Raw genomic sequence first — 25,259 nt, 5'->3', positions numbered from 1 at the left:
ATTTTGTATCCTGCAACTTTACCAAATTCATTGATGAGCTCTTGTAGTTTTCCGGTGGCATCTTTAGGATTTTTTATGTATAGTATCATCTGCAAACACTGACAGTTTTACTTCTTCCTTTCCAGCTTGGACTCTTTTTATTTCTTTTTCTTCTCTGATTGCCGTGGCTAGGACTTCCAAAACTATGTTGAATAAAAGTGGCGAGATTGGGCATCCTTGTCTTGTTCCTGATCTTAGATGGAATGCTTTCAACTTTTAACCATTGAGTATGATGTTGGCTGTGCGTTTGTCATATATAGCCCTTATTATGTTGAGGTATGTTCCCTCTATGCCCACTTTCTGGAGTTTTTATCATAAATGGATGTTGAATTTTTTCAAAAGCTTTTTCTGCATCTATTGAGATGATCGTATGGTTTTTATTCTTCAGTTTGTTGACGTGGTCTATCACATTGACTGATTTGTGGATACTCAAAAATCCTTGCATCCCTGGGATAAATCCTATTTGACTACATCTATGTTCGTCAATGATACTGGCCTGTAATTTTCTTTTTTTGTGATATCTTTGTCTGGTTTCAGTATCAAGGTGACAGTGGCCTCATAGAATGAGTTTAGAAGTGTTCCTTCCTCTGCAATTTTTTGGAAGAGTTTCACAAGGATAGGTGTTAACTCTTCTCTAAATGTCTGGTAGAATTCACCTGTGAAGCCATCTGGTCCTGGACTTTTGTTTCTTGGGAGTTATTAAATTACTGATTCAATTTCAATACTGATAATCGGTCTGTTCATATTTTCTATTTCTTTCTGGTTCAGAGCCTCAGACAATTTTTAACCCCATCTTCCCCCTCACAACCCATGCAATTCACCCACCATCCTCTTCTCCAAAAGACTTATACTCCGGGAGTACAAACCTAATTTTAAAACAGCTTAAACCAGGGAAAACAGCAAACACTTGATGCAAGAAAACACACACATTTCAAAGTGAACACTATAAAAGACTCCTGAATCATCCACCATTTGAGCGAGCTGGCTTCACTGCTGCCTCCCAGGAGCAAGATCCATGGAGGTGCAGGGGAGGGGAGGAGGTGGGCGCAGCAGGGGAGAGCAAGGAGGACACCACGGCCACTCCGAGAGAGCTACCTGAAAAGGTGGGGCTGCTGCCATCTGACCTTGACTCAGAGTCATCCTCCAAGGCTGCTGCTTCTCCAAAGAGCACTTTCCCTAGGAAATGATGTAGCGAGAGTCCTTTTAAGCTTTGCTAAAAGGACGAACTTTGAAAATCAAATAAATGTACATTCCAAGAGGAATATCGTAAGCATATTTAATTCCTGCTCTCAGTCCATCATTATATATAAGTTCCTTTATACCTCTAGAGTGTGAAACACAAAAAATGCAGAGATATCATACTTAGAGTATTATCAAAGTCAATAAACCTATATGGAAAAAGAATTAAAAGCAACGATTCTCAATCTGTACTACAAAGTACTTTAATAATTAATATTTATTGACTTAGACTACTGTTAATGTTAAATAATTTATATTACTATTTAATCTTAAAAATGGTAAGTTATGGCTAGAACCAATTCTATTAGCCTTTGGAATATTCATGTCATATCTCCAATGGCACATCAAAACTTATATATAAAACTTTTATAGCTAAAAGTCACTTTTATTTTATTATCTTTTAATCTGCTAGATTTCTATCATTGATAATCAGTACTCAGGTACTGTTATGATCTGTGAGGATGGAATAATATTTCACCTTTTGCAAAATCCTAAAAATACATTTCACAGTTCATGGTTTCTAAATTATATTAATAAGAAAAAAGAAAACAAAAGTCTTAACATGATTTAACTGGGATCATTAAATCATTCTGGTTATATTACATATAAATGTCATTAACCAACACTATCAATATAATTACTGGTAAGTTCCAATTTCTGATTTCACTGCTCTTCAAAGATTAAGTCATAGGGGTGATAACTTCCATAAATCTACACTGATATGACATTAAAGCCCTCCCCCCACCCCAGAAAAAAGCAAAGGAAACTCAAAATCTAGATGAAACTAACACAGCAACTTGGCTTATCTACTAAATAACAGGGTCCTTTATTACAGAACAAGTGATTTACCTTGAGAAAGCAAATAACATTCCAACCTGTGAATTCAGAGTTAATGAAATCAGTCTCTGTCTCTGGAAACAGTAGTTTGCAAATCTGGAATGTTCCAAGGAGTTCTCCCGAAGAGGGGGCAAGGGCCAGGCTGCTGCCAAGATGCCAGGCCACAACCCCCAGCCCTCACCCTTACATTCAACAACAACAACTCTGTTTTTCTCTCTCCTATGTACTGGCAGATTTCACTTGAAAAAAAGAGTTCTGCAGCTATGACAGGAAACTGTGAAAACTGCAGCTCTAAATAAAAACAACAACAACAAAACACTTGAAAAACAAAAAAGAGATTGAGGACAAATCGCATGTCCTAGCCCCAAGAAAACAAAATACATCTCTACCAGTCAACGAGTCATCTTATCATCATCAGAAAAAGTGACCGAGAAACAAACAAGGCAAGTGCCAGAGCAATCTAGTCACATGCCTGAAAATCTCTTCCTAGTTCAAGAATAGAAAGGCTAGCTTTTCCTGGAACCCTTTCAGTTTTCAAGCAATCTCAGTGTTTTCACCAAAATCCCAAACTTGACTAAGTATCCCACACTACAATGGCCCAAATATTATTAATTCTAAGTACCTCTAGGAAATGCTTACTTAATCCAGTTAAGGCTAGAATATTATTCCTGTTAAGATCCCATTCAATACTACAAATAGTATTAGGCATTAGGCTCTCAATTAAATACTCAACACATGACACACAAAAAAGATTAGTATGTTGTATGTAAAAGATTAGTTGTTATATGTCAATTATACCTCAAAAATAAAAACCCAAAAACGGTATAAGTCTTTTAGGATTTCAAAATAGAAAACAACAGCAATTCTTTCCTATGGAAATCTAGACTGCAACAGAACATAATTGGTGCTATAAGTGATGACCTGTACCAAAGGTATCAGACCATGTCAGACACACTTTGATTAAATAAAAATAAACAAACTGTATCAGAAACTTAGGTATGTACAAAGCTAAATATGTCTGAAAAATGACAACCAGGCCCCAATTCACCAAACAATTAACCAAACACTATTCCTAATACTAAACAAAACTCATTGGGAAGATGAGTTACCTTTATAAACATAACATTCCCTAAAGCAGGAGAAGGCCAACTCCAGCTCACCCAGTTCTGTAAAATAAAGCTGTACTGGAATGAAGTTGCACCCATTAGCTTAGTATTGTCTATGGCTGCCTTCCTGCCACAGGACCGAGTTGAATCATTGCAAAAGAGACAGTAAGGGCCACAGGCTAAAATGTGTACCACCTGGCCCTTTACAGAAAACACTTGCTGACCCCTGGCCTAAAGCATTAGAAATTTATGACAGGGAATTCTGTGGTGGGCCAGAGGTTAGGATACGGTGCTCTCATTGCCGGGGCCCCGGGTTTAATCCCTGGTCAGGGAACTAAAATCCCATAAGCCACGTGGTACAACCAAAAAAAAAAAAGGAAATATATGACAAACCAATTCTGATACACAAGCAACTTTTAAAACCCATCCTAGGGACTTCCCTGGTGGCACAGTGGTTAAGAATCCACCTGCTAATGCAGGGGACACGCGTTCAAGCCCTGGTCCGGGAAGATCCCACACGATGCAGAGCAACAAAGCCCGTGCGCCACAACTACTGAGCCTGCGCTCTAGAGCCCGCAAGCCACAACTATTGAAGCCCGCACACCTAGAGCCTGTGCTCCGCAACAGGAGAAGCCACCGCAATGAGAAGCCCACTCGCTGCAACAAAGGGTAGCCCCCGCTCGCCGCAACTAGAGAAAGCCCACGCACAGCAACGAAGACCCAATGCAGCCATAAATTAATTAATTATTTATTCTTTAAAAAGCCATCCTACAGGACTATTCAGGCCTGGTTATCAGATTCCAGCAACACTTATACATATAATCACCCTGTTGAGAAGAGTTATAGGCATAGCCAATTACGTTACAGAAATATGGAAAAAGCAGTAAGATTCAAAATAAGAATCATTTCTGAAATAATCACCTTTTTGTTTTCTTGAAAGGACAGGGCTGCATGAAGAACCCCCTCCAGCTGTAAATCACAGAAAATGACAGATGAAAGTAAGGTAACAAGCCGCTAAAATCCAGAAGGAATTAGAAAATCTTTACGCTTGATTCAACTTTAAAACTAGAAAATATGTGAACATATTTCTACAGGTGGTGCTTAACTACCACACTGTAACATGAAAACCGCATGTTACAATTTTAATTTCAACGTGAAAATTATATTAACACTCAAATATACAGTCCTAAAGATATGACCTAAAATGCAAAAGAGCTCAAAGTGCATTTAAAAAGTCAAACTAAAAACATTAGAAATCTCGGATTATTTGGTCAATTAATAATTAAATACAAATTTTCATTAGAAACAATCATTAGAAATTAGTATTTCCAGCAATTATTTGTAAGGCATGCATTCCACAGAGAAAAGGATTGTTCAGTACAAAGGACAGTGGACAGGCAGATCAACATTTTCTACTCATGGCTCAGGCAAACACTTGTGTTCAAACGAGGCAGCAGTCAGACTTCCCGCCAACCTTCCCTGGTCTGCAGATGCTGTGGGTAAAGGCCATACCACACCCACACTGCACTAAACGGACCCCATGCACCAGGCCTACTCAGTGCAGTCAGCAAAGGCTGCAGAAAGAAGCCTCCGCCTCTGAGCCAGACCCAGTTCTAGAGGCTGCGACTCAGGGACCCATCTCTTCCAGCTCCCCAGGGGCAACTCCACATTAGACTGGTAGGTCTGCAGCAGCATCCTGCGGCGGGATTAGGGCCCAGTGCCCAAGAGCGGGGGGAAGAAGAGCAGAGATGGGGCGGAGGAGGCGCCACGACACGAGGAACAGAAGGGGTTTTCTAGAATCGGGCGTGACAGCAAAAAGGGCCCAGAGGGCAGAAAAGGAGTCCAGAATTCCAGGAAGACCTGAAGAGCCCACCTTTGGCAAAGGGACACAGGGTCTGGAAATCCCTTCCCGAATGCTTCCACTTCACGACAGATGAAACGCCGCGCAGAGGCAGCCGAGTCAGATGCAGGAGGCAGGTTTCACGTGCTGGCCTCACCCTGCCACCTAGCCTTCTCACCTCAGCCCTGCCCCGTCTACACAATAAGGACGACACCTGCATCGCAAGTCTCCTAAGTTGCTCAGCACAGCATCGGACAAGGGTCAGGAGAGGGGCCAAGAACACTGCAGGGTGGACTCCAAGAGGCACCTTCCTAACGCCTCACCTATAAGCTCCACGATACTTCCGCTACGACTTCGGCAACTGGGCTCATCCTTAGCGGCAGTGAGCTGCCTGATGCCGCCCGCTGCGGTCAGCGCTCGCAGGAGCTCAGGTGGAGGGGTTCTGAGGAGCTGCTGCAGGAGTTCCAGTGCCCCAGTCACAACATTGTGGTCTTGGTGCTGAGTATAATGCAAGGTCAATTCGTACACCTAGAAACAGAAACACCAGCGTTATTCCCATGGTTTTTAAAATGTGTCCTAGGTTTCAGGTTTTTGTTTTGTCTTACGTCGGGAAAATTTGTGCCTTAATTTCACTCTCTAAAAACTTCTCTATCCCTTCTACCAGTGTGATCACAGCTTCCATGCTGTTTCCTAAAGTCCCAGGATGTTTTTCACTGTTACATTAATTCCTTAAAAGTAAATAGAGCACTTCCAGAAAAGCAGAAGCATGCTAATGAAGAGCTCCAGCTCCCTAAACTGGTGACTAGTAAAAAGCCCAAAATACACAGAGCGCACAGCTACTGGAACACACACTTAATAAGCAAGAAGTAGTGCCATGAGTGCCACTGAGAAAGGGCTTTAAACTTCATTAGTGCTTTTAATACGACATTAAACTTCACGACATTAACTTCATTAGTGCTTTTAATACTGTATCACATTATATGAACATAGTGTATTTATCCTTTTTCCCTTTAATTAGAGATGCCAGATAATATACAGAGTACCCAGCCAAACCTGAATTTCACATAAACAAATAATTCTGTAGTGTAACTGTGTCCCATGCAACTTCAGGCATACTTACACCACAAGATTACTGATGATTTATCTGAAATTCAAATAACTGGTACCCCCTATTTTTATTTGCTAAGTTGGGCAGCCTTACCTTTAATATCATAAAAGTCATATATACGTTTTTTAAAAAGACAGTATAGCAGTTTATAGAATGAAAAGTAAAAGTCTCAAAGGTGGCTACTTTGACTGACTTGTTTTTAGGTCCTCTGACGGTTACCTCCGTAACTCTAGGTCACAGATCTGCAAACCACAGTCCACAGGCAAATCTGGCCCTCCATCTGTTTTTGCACATGAAGTTTTACTGGAACACCTGTGGGTGTACTGTCTGTGGCTGCTTTCCTGCTACGGTGCTGGAGTTGAGTAGTTGGCCCATGAGCCCTGCTCTAGGTAATCAGCTTTACACCGTGATTTCTGAGCTGTCTACTCTGAGCAAAGAATCTCTTGACTTCTTACTATGTAAATGGGGGAAATGAGCACCCACACTCCCTCACCTCACCTGCCTCCTCCCAAATTCTGTTAGCAACCTGAGTGCTTTTATATTAAGGGTTACATTTATTTACTACGATGTAACTTTTAAAATCACATGTGCTTTGCCTAGATGTTGAGCATCTGTCATACAGAGCGAAGTCAGTCAGAAAGAGAAAAACACATATTGCATATTAAGGCATATATGTGGAATCTAGAAAAATGGTACAGATGAACCTATCTGCAGGGCAGGAATAGAGACGCAGATGTAGAGCACAGACGTGTGGACACGGTGGGCAGGAAGGGGAGGGTGGGATGAATTGGGAGATTACGACCGACGTAAGTACACTACCATGTGTAAAACAGGTAGCTAGCGGGAACCTGCGGTATAGCACAGGGAGCTCAGCTCGGTGCTCTGTGATGACCTAGATAGGGGGGATGTGGGGGAGGGGGAGGTGCAAGAGGGAGGGGATATATGTATACGTACAGCTGATTCACTTCGTTGTACAGCAGACACTAACACAACATTGTAAAGCAATTATACTCCAATTAAAAGAAAAAATCAGTATGTGTCTCATCACGTGTACATTAACATCCTTCACCGCAAAGCCTGTTAATGTGACTGGACCCAAAAAGAAAGAAGTATTTCATTATTACTAGTCCTGTGTCACTGGAAAGAGAATGTCCCAAGGATAACTGTTAAATGGATTCTCTTTTATCATAATCTCTTACTTGCTTAAAATTATTCAACATTTTAATTTGTTTCATAATTGGATAACTTACTTTTATAAATCTTCCTGGTTCTCCCCTCCTTTTAACATACACACATGCCTTCCCTCTTTCCCAGCACTTAACCATAACACTGGTCACAGGGAGCTCCTTGGACTCCCTGTTTCTAATCTGAACGGCACACGGTACCAGTCCTCTTAGAACTGCTTCTAACACAGTCCTGGGTTAGGTGCTTTGTTTCTTGGATTTCAGGACTTCCTCTTTTTTTGTTATCTATTTCTCATTTTGCTGGAATACATCTTCAAATAATTTTTTCAAAAAGCATACATGGAAAAAGTAAGTGCACATGAAAAGCAAACTGAATTCTTACATATCTAGAAGTATCTACATTTTGCCCACGCTTGCTTAACAGTTTAGCCAGGCTCAGGATTATTTTAAATTCTATTTAAATATAGCTAGCCAAACTATTATTACATTAGCTGAGTTGAACTTCTTAATCAAAATAATTTCATTCAAAATGGCCAACAGTCAAAAGAAAATAGATTAGATATGTTTTAGAGACAATCTTATCTAGCTTGCTAATGCAACAAGGTATCATGTTGTTTAACCATGCTGAAGAAACATGATCTATTAAGAAAATCTGTAATTAACTAAGCACCACATCCCATACTCCTTCACTCCATCCTCCCAGGATTACTGCTCTCTTAGTTTAACACAGTTTTCAATATCCCTCTAGCCCCATCTTCCCCAATCACCCCTACTGACCTGTGAGAAAGCCTGGAGACCTTTACAGGATCCAGCTCACCCTCACCCACACACTTTCACTCTCTCACTCTGTGGACTTGGCAGAGGCTGTAGCTTCTGTCTATAAAACTCTCTTCTCCCAGCTCCCTGTGTCTGCTCAAATCCTACTCACCCAAAAGCATCAGCTCGTAACAGCCTGCCCAGCACGCCTCCCTGACCTTGCTCATGCACACCCCGTGCCCCCCGCCATGGGCTCTACAGTACCCTACACCCCCCTCCTTGCTATTTAGTGACTGCTTGCTTGCTTCCCCCACTAGACCAATGGTCTCCAAACTTTTGACTAAGCAGCCTTTTTTTTAAAAAAAACATCAGAAAAAAATTCTGAGCATGCAACTCCAATAATATTTATTTTAAAATATTGTACAGGTACTACCGAACTCAGACATTACATATATTATAAAATATGCACCAAATCTGACAAGTCTCTAGCTCCAGTTATTGGCTTACAGGAAATACAGACAACAAAGAAACATGTTAATTTATACAACAGAGAGTCAATTAATAAAAAATCAGATTGCCAGGAGTTCCACAGGACAATCTGTTTCTTCAAAAAATGAACTCTAAGGGAAAAATAGGGATAGAAGGCAACCATCAGATCAAAGAGAATCACAATCCTTATCAACCAATCTTATCTGGGTACTGATTCCAAAGAGCAGAAGAACAAACTGACAGGGGATACGTGGGTATTTGATGTTAAGAAAGTGTTCTTTTTTTTAGGTATGACAAGGGCATTGTCATTAAAATTTTAAAAAAAGAGTCCTCATCTATAGGGACACATATGAAATAGTTGCAGTAAAATAATACGATGGTTGGGGTTTGCTTCGAGCAGGTCCACGTAAACAGTACGCTCGGTGACCTTGTAAAGGGACGCCTTCATTTTTATCTGACATCACTACCACACACAGGCGGAGTAGCCGGGGTCATGACCTAGGACCTGAACCACGGGGTCTGGCTCCAGAGTGCATGCTCTTAAGCCTCGGCTCTGCCACTTCTCTTCCAAATTAGCTGAGTCTCCGAACGTGGGTCGCGTGCGCACAAGCACTAGAGTAAAGCGAGGGGCGCCCACCTGGACAAGCTGCTCCGTCGAGGGGGAGACCTCCATCTCTTTCCGTGTCACCCCAAAGCTGCCTTTCAGGCTCGTGTCCTTGACCTGCTGCTGCAGCAAGGGCACCAAATACCTCAGTGTGAGCAGCACTCCGAGAATCAGAAGGGCGGAGCGTTCCTCCTCCACGGGAACCAGCAAACCTACAAAGGCAGCAACAAGATTCTGTCACATCGGATTCGCTGCTGGGAGACTTGTGGCTTCCTTTGTTAACAAGAAGAGATCCAAAGCAGAACCCTATCATGAGGCTGGCCGGGAGGGAAACAGATGGCACAAACATCATGGTAGCGGCCAAAATCCAGGATTGGCTCTAAGGGGCAACATTTAAAGCCTCAGCTCAGCGAGGCCCTGCAGTGAGTGAGTTTCACTGCCTCTGAAAGCCACGCAGCTCTTTCACATCGACTGTCTGCATGCTCCCGGCAGCACCTGCCAGCACAGATTTCCACAATTGCCCCCAGTAGAGGAGAAGCCTTCACCAGGCCTACACCCCTCCAGAGAGGCTCCTCACAGGGACCTGAGCCTCAGTTTCCGGCCACGAGGACTCCCTGCACTCGGGGCCTCCGCAGAGGTGGTACGGTGGTGCTGCCCAGAGGGCCAGGCCCGGGAAGGCTCCTGCCCACTGCCCCGCCAGGTGTCTGAGGGCCCGGCCGCATCCGCACCGCTGTACCGAGGGGGAGGAGCCTTCTCAGAACCCTCACTGAGACCCCACGGGGGCTCGTTCACATTTACCAGCCGGCCAGGGCTAAAGGGCCCGGTCCAGAAGCCGAGGGGCTGCCTGATTTTAAAGAATTTCAAAGGCCTATCTCAAGTAAACACTAGTGACCACCCCGCCACGGGGAGAATCACTAACAGGCCTGCGCCTTACCTAAGAGCACACTGAGCAGCCAGCTGTAAAAGTACTGTGTCCTCCTGGAGTGCTGGCAGATGCTCACCGCCGAGCCGGCTGCTGTCCGCCGCACGGTAGGAGAGCTGGACTTCAGATTCGCTATGAAAGCCTTTAACAGAACCTGTGGAAGCAAAGTCCAAGTAGACAGAAGACGAAGCTCCTGTGAAACGCATCATGGGCTTCCCTGGTGCAGTGGTTAAGAATCCGCCTGCCAATGCAGGGTTCGAGCCCTGGTCCGGAAAGATCCCACATGCCGCGGAACAACTAAGCCCATGCGCCACAACTACTGAGCCTGCGCTCTAGAGCCAACGAGCCACAACTACTGAGCCTGTGAGCCACAACTACTGAAGCCTGAAGCCTACGTGCCTAAAGCCCACACTCCATAACAAGAGAAGCCACTGCAATGAGAAGCCTGCACACCGCAATGAAGAGTAGCCCCTGCTCGCTGCAACTAGAGAAAGCCCGCACGCAGCAACAAAGACCCAACGCAGCCAAAGATAAATTAAATAAAATAAATAAATTTATTAAAAAGAAAAAGAAACCATCATGTATTTCAAAAAGCATAACTTGCTCCAAATTTTTGCAGAGTATAAAGCATTAACAATTTGAGACCTTCCTAGAGCTGAAAGGAAGCACACCAAATCTGGGATATTTCAGAGCAGTTTGCAAATATGTAGTCGATTTATTTCCTTATAGACTGAGTAGGGACTTGCTCAGCATCTACATCCCTATTCTGAGATGACCTTTTTGTTTTTTTTACATGCTATGTGCTTTTATTTCATTCTCATTTCAATTTTTTTCCTAAAATGTTTGGATAGTTGCCATGCTCTTGTTTTATTATTTTCATATTTCATTTGGGTAATCCAGTCTGATATTATTTATTCTAATAGAATATAATTTACTTTACTTTAGAAAATCACTGTATTATATCCCAAACTTTAAATTGAGGACTGGAATGATTTTGTTCACTCAACTTTTTAACCTGAGAACAAAAAAAAAAAAAAAAAAAAAAAAAAAAAAAGGTAAAATAAATGCAGTAAAAAACAAACAAACAAAAAAACCCACAGGAGAAGAGTGCTAGCCAATCACAGCAAGGTCCCAGCCTAAACGACGGCTTGTAAATGTGCTGCTAATGCCACCAAGAGACAGTCTCAGGTCTGGAAAACGTGTGCAACATAACTGAGCTGAGACCACACACTCCTCACAGCTATTTTCCTAAGAATTCAGAGAATAAGACTTGTTACCGTGCCTCCAAGAAAACCCAAAGGAGGGGTGCTATAATTGTAGGGGTGCTATAGTGCTAACGATGACCGTTTAAGTCTTCACAAAAATATCCAAAGAATGAAAGGGGGTGACCATCCAGTTGCAGAAGTTTGGTGACTATGTCACTTAAGAACGTCTCTTTCCCATCATTCTAAGCTATGCTCGGAGCAATGACTTGGCCCAGTTGCTGCTGGGCGTGTACGGAGCCTCGCTGGGCAAGTCAGGGACACCACTGGGGCCCTACCAGGGAGTCTAACCACCAGCACAAGAGCAGCCAATTAACAGCCTGGCATCTGACTTAAACAAGCTTCTCCCTAACTGTGTATTGGTATAAACTGTTTCTCAGAGGCTCATCAACGCTCAGTGAATTCACAGATTAGACCTCTGGAACCAGAGAGGTGGAGGACCAGACCCCCGGCCACAGGACACCCCTAGTAGATTGTGGCCTCCAGTTTCTCCCCAGACAATACCCGGAAAAACCACTCAACTTATCTCTGACAAACTTTTTTAGCTTCAAGGAAAGATACATTTTAAAGAACTCCTTTGAGTGAGAACACACACACACACACACACACACACACACACACACACACACACACATCACTGAAACAGTAAGTAAAGAATCATCCTATATTAGTCCAAACTTCTAAGCAGAACGAAAGCTAAACATTACTATGAAGAGTCAGCCCATGGTGAACTTAAAGTTTGGAATAATAGTAAAATGCAACGAGAGCTCGAGGGGGCTTTCTTGGGTCTAAGTCCCACAATCCCGAGAACGCCCTGTAGCAGGCTGCTGGCCGGAGGTTACCTAGACCATCCTTAAAAGCTCTTCTCTTAAGAGGAGGAAGTGCGCTAGACTACAGGGCAGATAGCTCCACGTCTCTAAACGCAGGCAGGACATATATTTAAGAGGACTTCATTCCACTTCAGGGTCAAGAGTACTTAGGGAGTGGAAATGGAAATTAAACCAAACTGTGACTCCAGAACACACTCAGCAGACAGCTAAACTTAAAATGACCAAAATTCCAATTCTGCGAGGCCAGGGAGCTGCTGGACTTCGCACACACCACTGATGAGGTGTAAGCTCGTGCAGCCACTGAGAAAAGCTGTTTGGAGGCATCTACCAAAGGTGACATAGACACACCCCACAATCTCCGTTTCTAGCTATCACAACCTGTGCTCCAAGAGACACGTACAAGGACAGGCACAGCAACAAAGCTCGCGACAGTCAATACTACAAACGACCCAAGGTCCAGCTGCAGTAAAATGATGAGCTGAAGCACATTCATCCAAGGGAACGCTACACAGCTCCGAAAAACCGCAGGACCTAGTGACACACGCAGTGACATGGGAGAATCTCACGAGCTTAGTGCTGAGCAAAAGAAACCAGACGAAAAGAACACATACTGTATGGTCCTACATATTTACAATTTAAAAACAGACCCTCTGGCATTAAAAGCCAGGTCAGTGATCAGCCCTGTGGAGGAAGGAGGGAGTAGTGACAGGGAGAGGGGGGCGGAGGCTCCCGGGTGCCGGTAATACTCCGTATGTCCAGACCTAGGCAGTGGCCGCGAGGGCAGATTCGCTTTGTGACCACTCATCAAGGAGTACATGTATGATTTACATGCTTCTTGTATGTACATGATACACCAGTCAAATAAAAGGCTCGGGAGTCTCAATATTTAACAGGCAACCCTGAGAATAACACAGCAGGGCTCCTGTTAGGAAACTTCTGATCAAACATGCTGTACTGGACACGTGAACCTCTACTTCCCAGACACCCCAGAATCCCATGTACAAGGTTTAAAAAGCTGAAACTTACAAGGACAAAAAGAACAGAACAGGGACAAGGGCAGACTAGAGGCATTAGCAAATTCTGGAAGCTAGAAAGTAAACAAGTGGCAATGGACTGATTTGCAGCCCTCAGGCAGCAGTCCCCACGCCAGCCTTTTGGGAGCCGGGGAGAAGGGCTGAAAGCCACCAGCCAAAGGCAAAGCTCACTCAGGCCACAGAAATCCAAGAAAAGCTCAGGCTTAAGAGTCCCAGAGACATCTGAAAGTGGCGCGGATGTGGGGACCAAACAGGAGCTCATCTAACAGCTCCTTGGGGAAACTGCCAAGCCCCTCTCCCACCCAGGCAGCCCAGGATGTGGTCTTCACTTCCCCATCTCCCACAGAGACAGGGAATCCCCAGAGATGCTGCCACAGCTGAGGACAGACACGAGGCACAGACAGAAAACAGAAATTAAGGAGAAGTCTGGGGCTTCCCTGGTGGCGCAGTGGTTGAGAGTCTGCCTGCCGATGCAGGGGACACGGGTTTGAGCCCTGGTCTGGGAAGATCCCACATGCCACGGAGCAACTGGGTCCGTGAGCCACAATTACTGAGCCTGCGCGTCTGGAGCCTGTGCTCCGCAACAAGAGAGACCGCGATAGTGAGAGGCCCGCGCACCGCGATGAAGAGTGGCCCCCACTTGCCGCAACTAGAGAAAGCCCTCGCACAGAAACGAAGACCCAACACAGCCATAAATAAATAAATAAATAAATAAAATTAAAAAAAAAAAAAAGAAGAAGAAGAAGCCTGCATTCTGACCAGTGAGACTGTTAGCACCCTTCCATCCAAGGGTCCCAGGACAAATGCAGCTGGGCTGATGCCTCCAAGCAGGAGAATGAGGGATTTTTCTTTAGAGATATTGACTGGCCCAAGAGGAAAAGACTTACTGACACTGACATTTAAAGACCCGCATTGGAAAAGCTGGTTCACTACCCATTACCTGAGGAAGTCCACCAGGGGACAAAGCTTGCCACACACTTGCTTCCAATAAGCTTTTTAGGGGCTCACTCAAATCTATGCAAACAACTGCTGACATAAAAGAGAAATACAGGAAACAGAACAGAGGAAGTAAGAAGAAACAGACAACGTGGAGGTCAAAGGAAGCTGTCAAGAAACTATAATAGTATCCTCAGAAAGATAAGAGAGTGTATTCATGAAACAAGAAGAGGGTGCCAGAAAACATGAACATTCTGAACACGAGAAAGCTCTCAGAAATTAATAACACAGCAGGAACAAAAATTCCAGAGAAGAGTTTGAGGTGGACATCTCCTAGAAAAGTACAGAAAAGAGAAATGGAAAATAGAAACAAAAGATAATACAAATGTGCATCAGTCCAAGAGGACCAACAGCTAACTAACAAATTTCAGAAAGACAGCACAGAGAAAATAAAGGGGGGAAACTGTCAGAGAAATATAAGGACATCTCCCAGAACTGAAGGCTAGAACGTTCCAAATTAAAAGGTCTATCAAGCACCCAGCACTCCCCCCCTACACAAGAGTAAAAACCTTCTAGAGAAGGACACATTCAGAGGCTAAGAGATCAGGTCATTCAACTTCTCGGATGCCCCGCTGGAGACTATGAGACAAAGGGGCAAAGCCTGTACATTCCTAAGGGAAGACGATTTCCACCCCAGAACTCTACGCCCAGCCAAGCGTGAGGGAGAAATCAAGGCATTTTCACTAATGCAGAATCTCAAACGATTTACTTGCCAGTCATCCTTTATCAGGAAGCCCCCTCTCCAGGAGTAAGCCTAGAGAGACAAAAACATGGCAGCCAGGAATCAGGCATCGGACAGGGGAGCCAAGACATGACTGTGCGACAGACCTAAGGGGCGCCCTGACCAGGCTGGAGCAGCAGCTGCAGAGCCCAGGACGACCCCAGTGGAGGAAACGGGTCCAGGAAACTACTCATCATGTGCACAACTGAACTGAGACACACAGCGCTGGTGGGAGGTTGTGAGAAGACGGAAATTGCCAAAGAATAATAAGCAAATGAAAAAGAGGCAATTACTGACTCCAGAAATACCAAAAAGTTATACACAGAAACATAACCACGGCACAGAACATAACTAGCTGTGACTATTTACTTAGGTATAATAATGTACACACTGAATACTGATATAACTGTAGTAAAAAGAGGGAAGAAGGGTTAGAGTTGAATTCATCTTTTCCATTGTAAAAAATAAAAAAATCCAAAACCAGCAGTATAAGCAAGTTACTTAGAAATGTGGAGGGAAATACCAAGGAAAACACTCACACGGGACTGACCCACTAAAAGGAGGAAGTCAAGAATCTGTAATCGGGGCTTCCCTGGTGGCGCAGTGGTTGAGAGTCCGCCTGCTGATGCAGGAGACACAGGTTCGTGCCCCGGTCTGGGAGGATCCCACATGCCGCGGAGCAGCTGGGCCTGTGAGCCATGGCCGCTGAGCCTGCGCATCCGGAGCCTGTGCTCCGCAACGGGAGAGGCCACGACAGTGAGAGGCCCGTGTACCGAAAAAAAAAAAAGAATCTGTAATCCTCAGACCATGTGACAGGGTCATGATTTCTGGACATTACAGACAAAACACTAAAGAGAGTTTGAAGGTTGCTGGCTGGGGCAAAAAAAAAACAGGAAGTTAAGTGGTTCCCAACGGCCGCAGGGCACTCGTATGCACAAGGCATCATCGGTGAGCTTTCTCCTGCCTGCAGTCCAGGGACAGTAGCCTTTCTTCAGCCAGGCTAAGCAGTCAATCTTATACCCCCAAAACAGTCTGTTTTGGCAAAATGCCTTTTGATTTTCCATCTATAAACCATCTCCCTATTCCTCTTTTCACCCCACAGTGAAGAAAGCAGAAGTGGAAAGAAACTCTCAGTGTGCCTCCAAAGAGCTCAAAAGGTTTTAATCTAAATTATGAAGCGCAGCCTAACTCGAGAAGTACTCTCAAATGCCTGCCTGTGCAGAAGCCCAACTTCCACGCTTGTGACTTGAGGCAGCAATCATACCTTAATTTCATTGTCGTTTGCAAAATTGCCAAAAGAAGCCATAATCTTAGGGACAGCTGCAGCCAAGGTCTCCTGGACAGACTCCTCGGGTCTCTTGCTTGTGCGCGTCAGGCAAGGCAAAAGGTTTACCAAGTAAGGCCTGCACATGTGAGAGGGACACTAATTACTCTTCCAGGGCCTACCTTAATGAGAAACACAAGCGATTAGTTCAGCGTCTGTTAGGGAAAAACCAGTTTTTACATGCAAAAGAGTCCTTCCTGGAAGGTAAACAAACCTCTGCTAGAAGACTAAAGGCAGATGAAGCCCAAATGCTGGGAGGCTCTCATCCTTCGTTTCTCCTCTAGTCACACACACGACTCTCAAAAGCTTGTTTTAAAAATTCTTTGCAGTAAATTATAATAGTTATTAAAATAATCAGATTTAAAATTAGAAAATAACAGATAATATAAGAAAACACCATTTAAAAAATAAATTAAGAAATAAGAATAAAGCTTTCTTGAAAAGGGAGCATTACAAAATTTTTTCTAAGCATTGAAACTTAGTAAGGCCTTAGAGAGAAGCCTGGCCCTCTACAGAGAAGCAGCAGACCACGCAGGACTGGAGAGTAGCAGTCACAGGGCAGATAAGCCGAAGCCACAGGACAAGCACTTGGTGGCGACGGCGGCGTCCTCTAGTGGCAGAGACGGGCAGCAAGCAGGTGTACCCCTGGGACTGTACAGGGAGGGAGGCGGGCCCTTCTAAGGAGATGACCCAAGGGAAAACAAACCAGACATCAGAAGGAAGACATGCCCAACTTTTCAAAGAAGTCAGGCCAATGAGTCAACAGAGCGTCTGAGGTGACGGGGGCCACTGGGGGCCAGATCTCCCTGGGCCTTGGTAAGGAGTCTGGATTTATCTGAACAGCTCTGGGAAATGAGTAAAGAGTTTAAGTAAAGGAATGACATGACCCAATCATAGTTTTTTGAGGTCACTTTGGCTTCTATGTGGAGAACTGGGGATGTGTTGCTTCAGAAATATAACAAAGTTTTCAAAACAAGGATAGTAAAAGAAAAAGGTTATATAAAGAGAAATTTCCCTAGTGACTGTATGTCTGCAATCATGTAGGACTCATTACAGTCAGGCTCAGTGGAATAAATCACTGTTTCATATTAAAAGAGAGGGTTTCTGCCACTCCACCAGTTCCTCGGGCAGAGCCAAGGGCTCCATGGATGTCAGCACGTCTTGCCAGTGAAGGAGAGAAGGAAGGAGTTGAAAACTGTGGCCCTTCTTTTGTTTTTCAATCCATTAAGATACAACTGGTTCAATCAGTCAAAACTTTATTCACGGTTTAACACTCATATTTTTAATCCACGTAACAGACAAAGGCATAGTTTCCTATAATCCCTAGAGTAAGCAACAATGAGGTACTACTCAACCTTCAACCACCTGGCAAGTATCTTTTCGGCAAGTACCACGTGCAGACGCCGTTATCAGTGTTGGGCTGCAGCAGGGACCAGACAGGGATGCCCCCACTGTCCTGAGACGTACATCTCCTACAGCTCTCGGGGGAGGGTGGGATAGAAAACGAACAAGCACGCTGATGAAGTGTGCGACAGTATTCCTGAGAGCTGTAAGTTTTACGGAGGAAAAGGATGAGGACAACCTGTACTGCAGCTGGAGAGGCAGAGGTGGGCAGCTTCAGACAGAGTGGGCAGGGAAGACCCTTAGAGAAATGACATTTGAGCCAAGGTGGCAAGAATCCACCGCAGCTGGCCCCCCACCCAAAATAATAATAATAGTAATAACCCAGAGTGCCCACTTTACCTGCATTTCTGAGGCCGAACGAGGTGAGCCAGCTCGGCAAACCTCCACAGGGCAGCGCGCAGGCTCCGAGGAGCGCCGTTCTGAGGGATTTAAGAAGCAGCGTGTTACATTTAAGAGTCGCAGACACGAGTCACAAGAGGACTTCAAATAAACAAAAGCATTTCTTTCATTGCTCATTTCTATTTTCAGAGAAAAGGCCATTTAAATGTGTGACTACTTTTGAAATGTTAAGGTCTAATGGGATGCAATTATAAAGATTATTTTTTTAAACTACCATTTTAGTTCCCATCCCATCTAATAAATAATGAAGAGCAACCTTTTGAAGAAAAGTAAAACAATAAAGTCTACTTTACCAAACGGCATTTATTTCCTTATCAAAGACAAAATTTCACATACACTGCTCGATACAGTGAGTCAGTAGCACTTTTTCAACGATGGAAAACAAACGCCTACCTTTTTAATTTCCTTATAGAGTTCTAACTGTAACCTCGGAAGATTAGAATCCATCAAAGCCTACAACAAAATACAAGAGATTTGTTCACAGAAGACACATTCTACTAGCAATTCTAAAGAAAGCTAAAAGGCAGCTAAAATTTCAATTTTGGGGCAAAGTAGAATATAATAGCAACTAAACTAAGAACCTATTCTTTAAGAAAGAAGCATATGTATGCAGGAAGTTACCAAACAGACTAGATACAGGTCATTCACTTTAATTTTAAAAATGGAAGGAAAAAATTTAACTTTCATTACAATCAAATACTACACAATCAAAATTAAACGGTAGCTAGTTCAAACTCATTCTAAAGCTCTTGCATTCAATTAAAGCACATTCTGTTGGACGATCCAACATTAGCAATGCCCTGGAGTCTGCAGGGCCAGCAGGGCGGTGGGTGGACATCCCAGATCAGAGCCCCTAGCTCTGGCGTGGGAATACTCCTCTCCACGCAGAAGCCCAAGTCCTTTCCAAAGGTCTGGTCCACCAGTGATGCACGGGTGCTCCCCAGGGAGCAGCAACGCTCTGAACCTGCTGGAACCACAGGCTCCTCAGAGCCATTTCTTGACCCTTCTGCTCACTTATGGGCCAAACCAAAAAATGGCCACACAGCCAATTTCAACCCAGTAAGAATGGTTGATGGCAACCACCGCCAGTGACACAAAGTCCACGTGGAAGGCGGCTTCTCAAGACAGAAGGGAGAGACTTCTGTGCCCTGCTCTCAGCCGTGGGAACCCTCTCTTCCAAAACAGTACTGCCAATGTCTCGTCCACAAGAAGAGCAGAAAGACGTAACAAAGCCTCCATAGAAAAGCCCTCCTCCTTTCCTAAGACGTACAGCATGTGATGTCTATAAACCAAGCTGGTCTTAGTAAAACTCACGGAGGTTCAGCAAGCTTGAGAATCAAACCAGGGTCACTTTCTGGGAGGTTCCAAATGATGTCTCAGAAATTTTAAAATCCTAATTCTGCTGTTTCAGTGTGTACTGAAATTCCTTAAATGAGCACACCAAAATGCACAAACATATTAAAGCACTACTTTGCCAATAAAACCAGAAGGCATATCAAAGTTTTGTTTTACTTTATAAATGTTTTATAAACCGATATCAAACCTATTTTATTACAGGAGGAACGTACACCTCAAGCCCCTGGAACAGCACTGAATGGGCCCTCACAGTCATGGGTGATGGGAAGGTGCCATCTGACCCCTCCCGGCTCCTGACCCCACCTTCACACTGAGGCGAACACACACAGCAGCCAAGTCCAGCCCGTGACGGCCCCCTGTGCCTCACAGGCCGCCCTGGTTCAAGGCCCCCATCTCTCCTCCCCGGGTTACTCAGCCTCCCGCAGGGATTCTGGGTGCACAGTCTTTCTCCACTCCAAGGTAGGCTACACGGCATCCCCAGGCTACTCTTCCTAAATAAAGCGCTCCTCTGACCAGGTTAAAGATCTTCACGAGCTCTTCCTTTTCTTCATCCTCTACCAAATGAAGTACAAAGCCCTTGAATGCATCCTCAACGCCTCCCCTTCTCTGCCAGCACACACGTTCACCCTCCCAGGTGGGTCTGCAGGGGTTCAGAAGGTCCTGATCTCCTCACTCACCTAACAGCCACCACCTCCAGGAAGCCTTCTCTGACTCGCCAGACAGAAATCACCTCCACTTCCTGACCGCCACGACGAGTTGCCAGCATGTCTCGGAACTTACACCACGCATTAAGCCATTCCTGTACAAACATGCTTCCCCCTCCCCAAGACTGTAAATTATCTGAAGGCAGAAGCATGCTGTCAGCTGAAGCACATCCCCAGTGCATTTGCTACACAAGTGAAAAGCAGAGCATGCCCCATTTTCTTGGGTCCTCATCCTAAGCATATAATGATACTCTGAAAAACAGAAGGCGCAAGTCCAGGACCTGACTCCTAAGCGACCATCCATGTGTTCCTGTCCACCCCTGACACCCGGGCCTAGGGCCATCCAAGTTCTCCCGAGCCTGTCCTTCCTCTGCCACCGTGAGAGCACGTCAGCCAGACCCTGACCCCACCCCCAGCCTGCTGGCCTTGAAGACCAGCGCATCTGAGGAAGCAGACATCAGAGCACAGCCAAAGCCCGGGATGTCCGACTTTAAGCAGAAAGAAGAGGTTCTGAGAGACTGGCCTCGTCTTACGCTCAGGGGCGCAACGTGAGAAGTTGGAACCTCTGCACTGGGAGGCCAGAAACAAGGCGGAGGAAATAGGAAGGCAGTAGGGAGGTGGCCAGGAAGAGAAGCCAGCACCCAGGGCTCTGACCAGGCCATGGCCCAAGCCCCCAAACACACACACCAGGCTAGTTGGACGGCAGTTACAGAAGCAGGTCTCCCTCTGCAGCATGTGCCTCCATGTAAAATGACCACCTTCTTTGTCTGTTTGGGGTCAAGCTGTCCTCTCTCCCCTCCTCACCTGTTCTTGTCATGACAAGGCAACCTGTGGTGACTTCTTTAGGCTTCCTGATTCTAAGGATCAGAGTTCAAGAACGGAAATATCAGGAAAAGCCTAGTCTGGTCCTGCCAGTGGGAATAAAAAAAAGCAGCAAGGATGTTGAGGCCTAGAGAAAAGCAAGTATAAGTGAAAAAGTCCACCTCCAAACGTGCTGTGGACCCATCACACCTGAGTGGTACCCACACACTGCCGGGCAGAGAACAAGGTCAAATGGTCGTGGCCACTACAGCACTGCGGGGGCGGGGGGAGGGGGAGGTGCGTGGAGACGTGAAATGCAGGTGGAGGGAGACCACCAGGCAACTCCCAATGGAGAAGCCAGAACCCTGTGCCTGCAGGGAAGCTGGCGCCCGAGCACAGAGAGCGTGGCCCACAGATCCACATGCCAGAAAGCGGGGAGCAGCGGGGCTCTGGCGTGCCCCTTGGCTTCTCTGGTTAAGGAAGCAGGAATCTCACTGTAAGAGTACCCCTTGCCACTCCGAGGCCCAGCCAGGGGCAGGATGACGCTAACCCGTCACGCACGTCACTGCACTCGATCCTCACACTCACGCACACCACAAAACCGTGTCCGATTCCCTCTATGGTTAATGAGACCGAGGCTCGCAGAATGAGGTACATCTCCCGAAGCTGCTCAGCGAGTGGGCAGCAGAGGCCAGGTTCAAGCGCAGGCCTCCTTCACTTCAGAACCTCCTTGTGCCCCACCTCCTTAACACAGGAGTAAAGGGTGACCGTCTTCCCGAGGAAGCTGGACCCACGACAGAAAAGTGAAGGACAATTTCTTGGCCAATGTAAAGTGTGACCACTCTCCAGAGAAAGCCCTTGGGGAGACTCCAAAGAACAGTTTTGGTTTTCAAGATCCTAATAAGGAGGGAAATATTCAACTAACCTATGTTAGGGTGGAGTTCTTGGTTCATCTGGCCAAGTAAGTATTACTAGGAAGAGAGCCTTCAAGGAAAATAAAAAGATGTGGCCTTATCTAAATTTCAGGGGTGGAACTCAAAACAGTAAGGGAAAAATCAGGAAAAACTGGAAAGATCCAATAAGCAGGGATTCCTTGCAGAGAAAGGAACAAGATACATTTTCTCCTTAACCATTACCAAGAAATCGTTTTTGGAGAAAGCATCAAGAACTGTGTCAGCGAACCTTCCTCGGCACTGGTTAGCCTATGGTGGGAACAATATATGAGCTTAGACACAAAATTCAAAAGGCTCGTTCACACACTCAAAGGTGACCTGGAAGAAGGTGCCCAGGGTGGTTGAGGATACAAACTAGGAGAATGGCAGAATGAGAAACACAAGGATTGTTTTCCAACACTGTAAGAATTATGGAAGAAAGACTTTATCTTCAATGGCAGCAGAAAACAAAAAAAGGGAAAAGTGGATTAAAGCTACAGTGGTCTTGGGTACTAACGCTGCACCGGGAAGCAGTAAGCGAAGAGGACAGGTGTCCCCCGCCCTCTCCTTACCTCACCTACCACCCAGGTAGCTCTGGCTTTCTGGCTTCATCAACTTTTTCTGGGAACTCCTAACTCTCCAGTCATGTCACACTAACTCCAGCACAGCTACCAGAGAAGGCACGTCTTTACCTGCAAACAGTACTGCCTGACCCAGGTCTTAGGAGACAAAGACACCAAAAGCGGATCCCACTCCCCATCCCCCTGCCTTTCAAGGCCTCATGGTTTCTCAACAAAGTGATGTTTTCCCCAAGAGCACCCAGTGGCCACCATCAGCGCCCACCCCTGACCTATGCCCTGCGCAGGTACGAGGGCAAACCCACTCCCTCTGATGGGGCAGGTGCAGCCGGCACGCTGCTGATGGGGCAGGTGCAGCCGGCACGCTGGCACACAGCAGAGAGCCTCCAAACCACACACCATAAATGGAAACAGTGCAGACGTCCTAAGGGGCTTTGCTACTCAAAACAAAAGAACCCTAAGTCATGGTTTCTTCTCTTAGCTACAACGGTCACAGCTCGTAGAACACGGTCCACAGGGCTCTTACTTTTATGACTTTGTTGAGGCACTCGTCAGCCACCATCCTGACATCTGACTCTGCGTCATCACTGCACAGCAGAAAAAGTTCCATAGCGATGCCCAGAAGTTTCTGAAATTCTGGAGAATTTCTAAGTAAAAAAAGAAGAGAGACTGTCACGGCCAAAAGGAACCTCAGAAGACATGACGACGAAACGTTTCTGGTATCCTATGTGGGATTCTGGAACAGAAAAAGGACATTACATAAAAATTAAGGCTAACAGTATACCAATATTGAGTCGTTCATTGTGAAAATTGCACCACAGTAATGTAAGATGCTAATAATTTGGGTAACTGCATGTGGAGTTTATGGGAACACTCTATACTATCTTTGTAATTGTTCTGTAAATCTAAAACTATTCTAAAATTTAAGAATTTCTTAAAAATAGAAGTGTACTTGCAAGACAATCTTATTTTGTTTGAGTTTTAGTCAAAAAACCTTAAAAAGACACTGCCTTTGTATGTACTTTAACTCAATTCAAAAAAAGAAAAAGACACGGCTTCAGATACTTAAATCTCAGATAGCATCTGCCCTCTGCCGACAAGTTACTCCTACTCTTACAATATTCTCAGAACCTAGAAAATCAATATACCAATATCACTCCTTTACTCCTTTTTCATCTTGCTTTCAATATGTTCCAAACTCAACATGATCATGGCCAGGCTGTGTTTTTGTTGCTCCATCAGTCCCAAGAACTGGAATCTAGGCGATGCTTGTAAATGACTTTTAAAAGTTTAACTGAGGGCTTCCCTGGTGGCGCAGTGGTTGAGAGTCCGCCTGCCGATGCAGGGGACACGGGTTCGTGCCCCGGTCCGGGAAGATCCCACATGCCGCGGAGCGGCTGGGCCCGCCAGCCACGGCCGCTGAACCTGCACGTCCAGAGCCTGTGCTCCGCAACGGGAGAGGCCACAACAGTGAGAGGCCCGCGTACCACAAAAAAAAAAAAGTTTAACTGAGAGAGCCTGTCAGGCAGTTGTGATCCAATTGGCTAAACACAGCCAAGAGAGAGAGAGACCCATGGCCATGTGCATGTAACTGACTTCACAGCACAGTGAGGGATGGCCCGGCAGTAATACAGCCCCTGGACAAAGCTGCTATTCTTGAAACATCTCAGTCTAGAGTCCTCTGAAAATAAAGGGCCTCCTCCCCACTCTCTCTCTACCTCACAATTCCTACCAAGAGTCAGAAGAGCCAGAAGCCTAAGAGAAAGCAAAGAACCACATTAGCAGTGATCAACAAACAAGTACGAGCAAGAAAAAAAATGTGCCCCTCAGCAATATTTCAGACCTCATCTCTGTGGAATACTCCTGTGAATAAAGAGGAAAGGTCCCTGGGATGCTGGCACAGCATCCAGGCGCTGCTCAAAGTGGTGCTACGGAAATAGAATGTGAGCTACAAGTGCAATTTCATACTTCCTAATAGACACAAAAATAAAGAGAAACAGGTAAAATTAATTTTAATAATATATTTCATTTAACCCAATATATCCAAAACATTATTTTAACATGTAATCAATACGAAAAAATTACTGGGATATATAACAATCTTTTTTACAGCACATCCCAATTCAAACACAAAATTTTCATCAGAAGTATTTTATTCGTATAGAGACTCCATAAAATTCACAGTTGAAAAAGTAGGTTTACTTAAATAAAACCTGGAGATCTAACGCACAGCTTAGTGATTATAGTCAACAAAATGGTATTTTAAACTTCAAAGTTACTAAGAGACTAGATCTTAACTGTTCTCAACACAAAAAAAGAAATGATAATGATGTGGCATGATAAAGGTGTTAGCTAACACTACGGCCGTCACAGTGCATTATACAAATGTATCAAACCAACACGTGCACCTCAAACTCAGTGTCATATGCCAATTATATCTCAATTTTTAAAAAAGAAAAAAAGAAAAAAGTAGGTTTATATGCCATTTCTAACCATGCTTAAAAGGTCTCCAATAACTAAATCAAATACTGATTTTTAGATTTTAATAAAATAGATACAGGGCTAACCAGGTTATCTATTTCTCTTTGAGAGAGCTTTAGAAGTTCGTCTTTCAAGAAACTGTCCATTTCATCTAAGTTACTGAAGTTCATAATATTCCTTTACTATCCTTTTAATATTGATACAACCTATATCGATAGTTTGGAGGGGCTAGAGGCGCCGACCCTCCACAAAGTCAAAAACCCGAGTATAAATTATCTGCAGGTTGGAAACCACAGATTCAACCAACCGCGCG

The 25,259-nt window shown here is 44.8% G+C and overlaps 1 protein-coding gene across 1 annotated transcript in view; it reads right to left on the bottom strand.

The window, feature by feature from the left end:
• HTT (huntingtin) overlaps nucleotides 1-25,259 on the bottom strand; it is a 161,906-nt gene that overhangs the window by 93,895 nt on the left and 42,752 nt on the right. The window contains exons 5-13 of the mRNA XM_007456892.1: nucleotides 22,992-23,112; nucleotides 18,488-18,547; nucleotides 18,035-18,114; nucleotides 16,232-16,370; nucleotides 10,137-10,278; nucleotides 9,236-9,414; nucleotides 5,385-5,589; nucleotides 4,143-4,190; nucleotides 1,135-1,215 (exon numbers count right to left, since the gene is read on the bottom strand). Coding sequence (XP_007456954.1) covers nucleotides 1,135-1,215; nucleotides 4,143-4,190; nucleotides 5,385-5,589; nucleotides 9,236-9,414; nucleotides 10,137-10,278; nucleotides 16,232-16,370; nucleotides 18,035-18,114; nucleotides 18,488-18,547; nucleotides 22,992-23,112 — 1,055 coding nt within the window. The remainder of the gene's footprint in view (nucleotides 1-1,134; nucleotides 1,216-4,142; nucleotides 4,191-5,384; nucleotides 5,590-9,235; nucleotides 9,415-10,136; nucleotides 10,279-16,231; nucleotides 16,371-18,034; nucleotides 18,115-18,487; nucleotides 18,548-22,991; nucleotides 23,113-25,259) is intronic.

The sequence above is a fragment of the Lipotes vexillifer genome, unplaced genomic scaffold (assembly GCF_000442215.2).
Source record: "Lipotes vexillifer unplaced genomic scaffold, Lipotes_vexillifer_v1.1 scaffold63, whole genome shotgun sequence".
Classification (NCBI taxonomy): Eukaryota; Metazoa; Chordata; class Mammalia; order Artiodactyla; family Lipotidae; genus Lipotes; species Lipotes vexillifer.
Note: the sequence above shows the minus strand (reverse complement) of the source record. Positions and strands in the feature narration are given on the sequence as shown.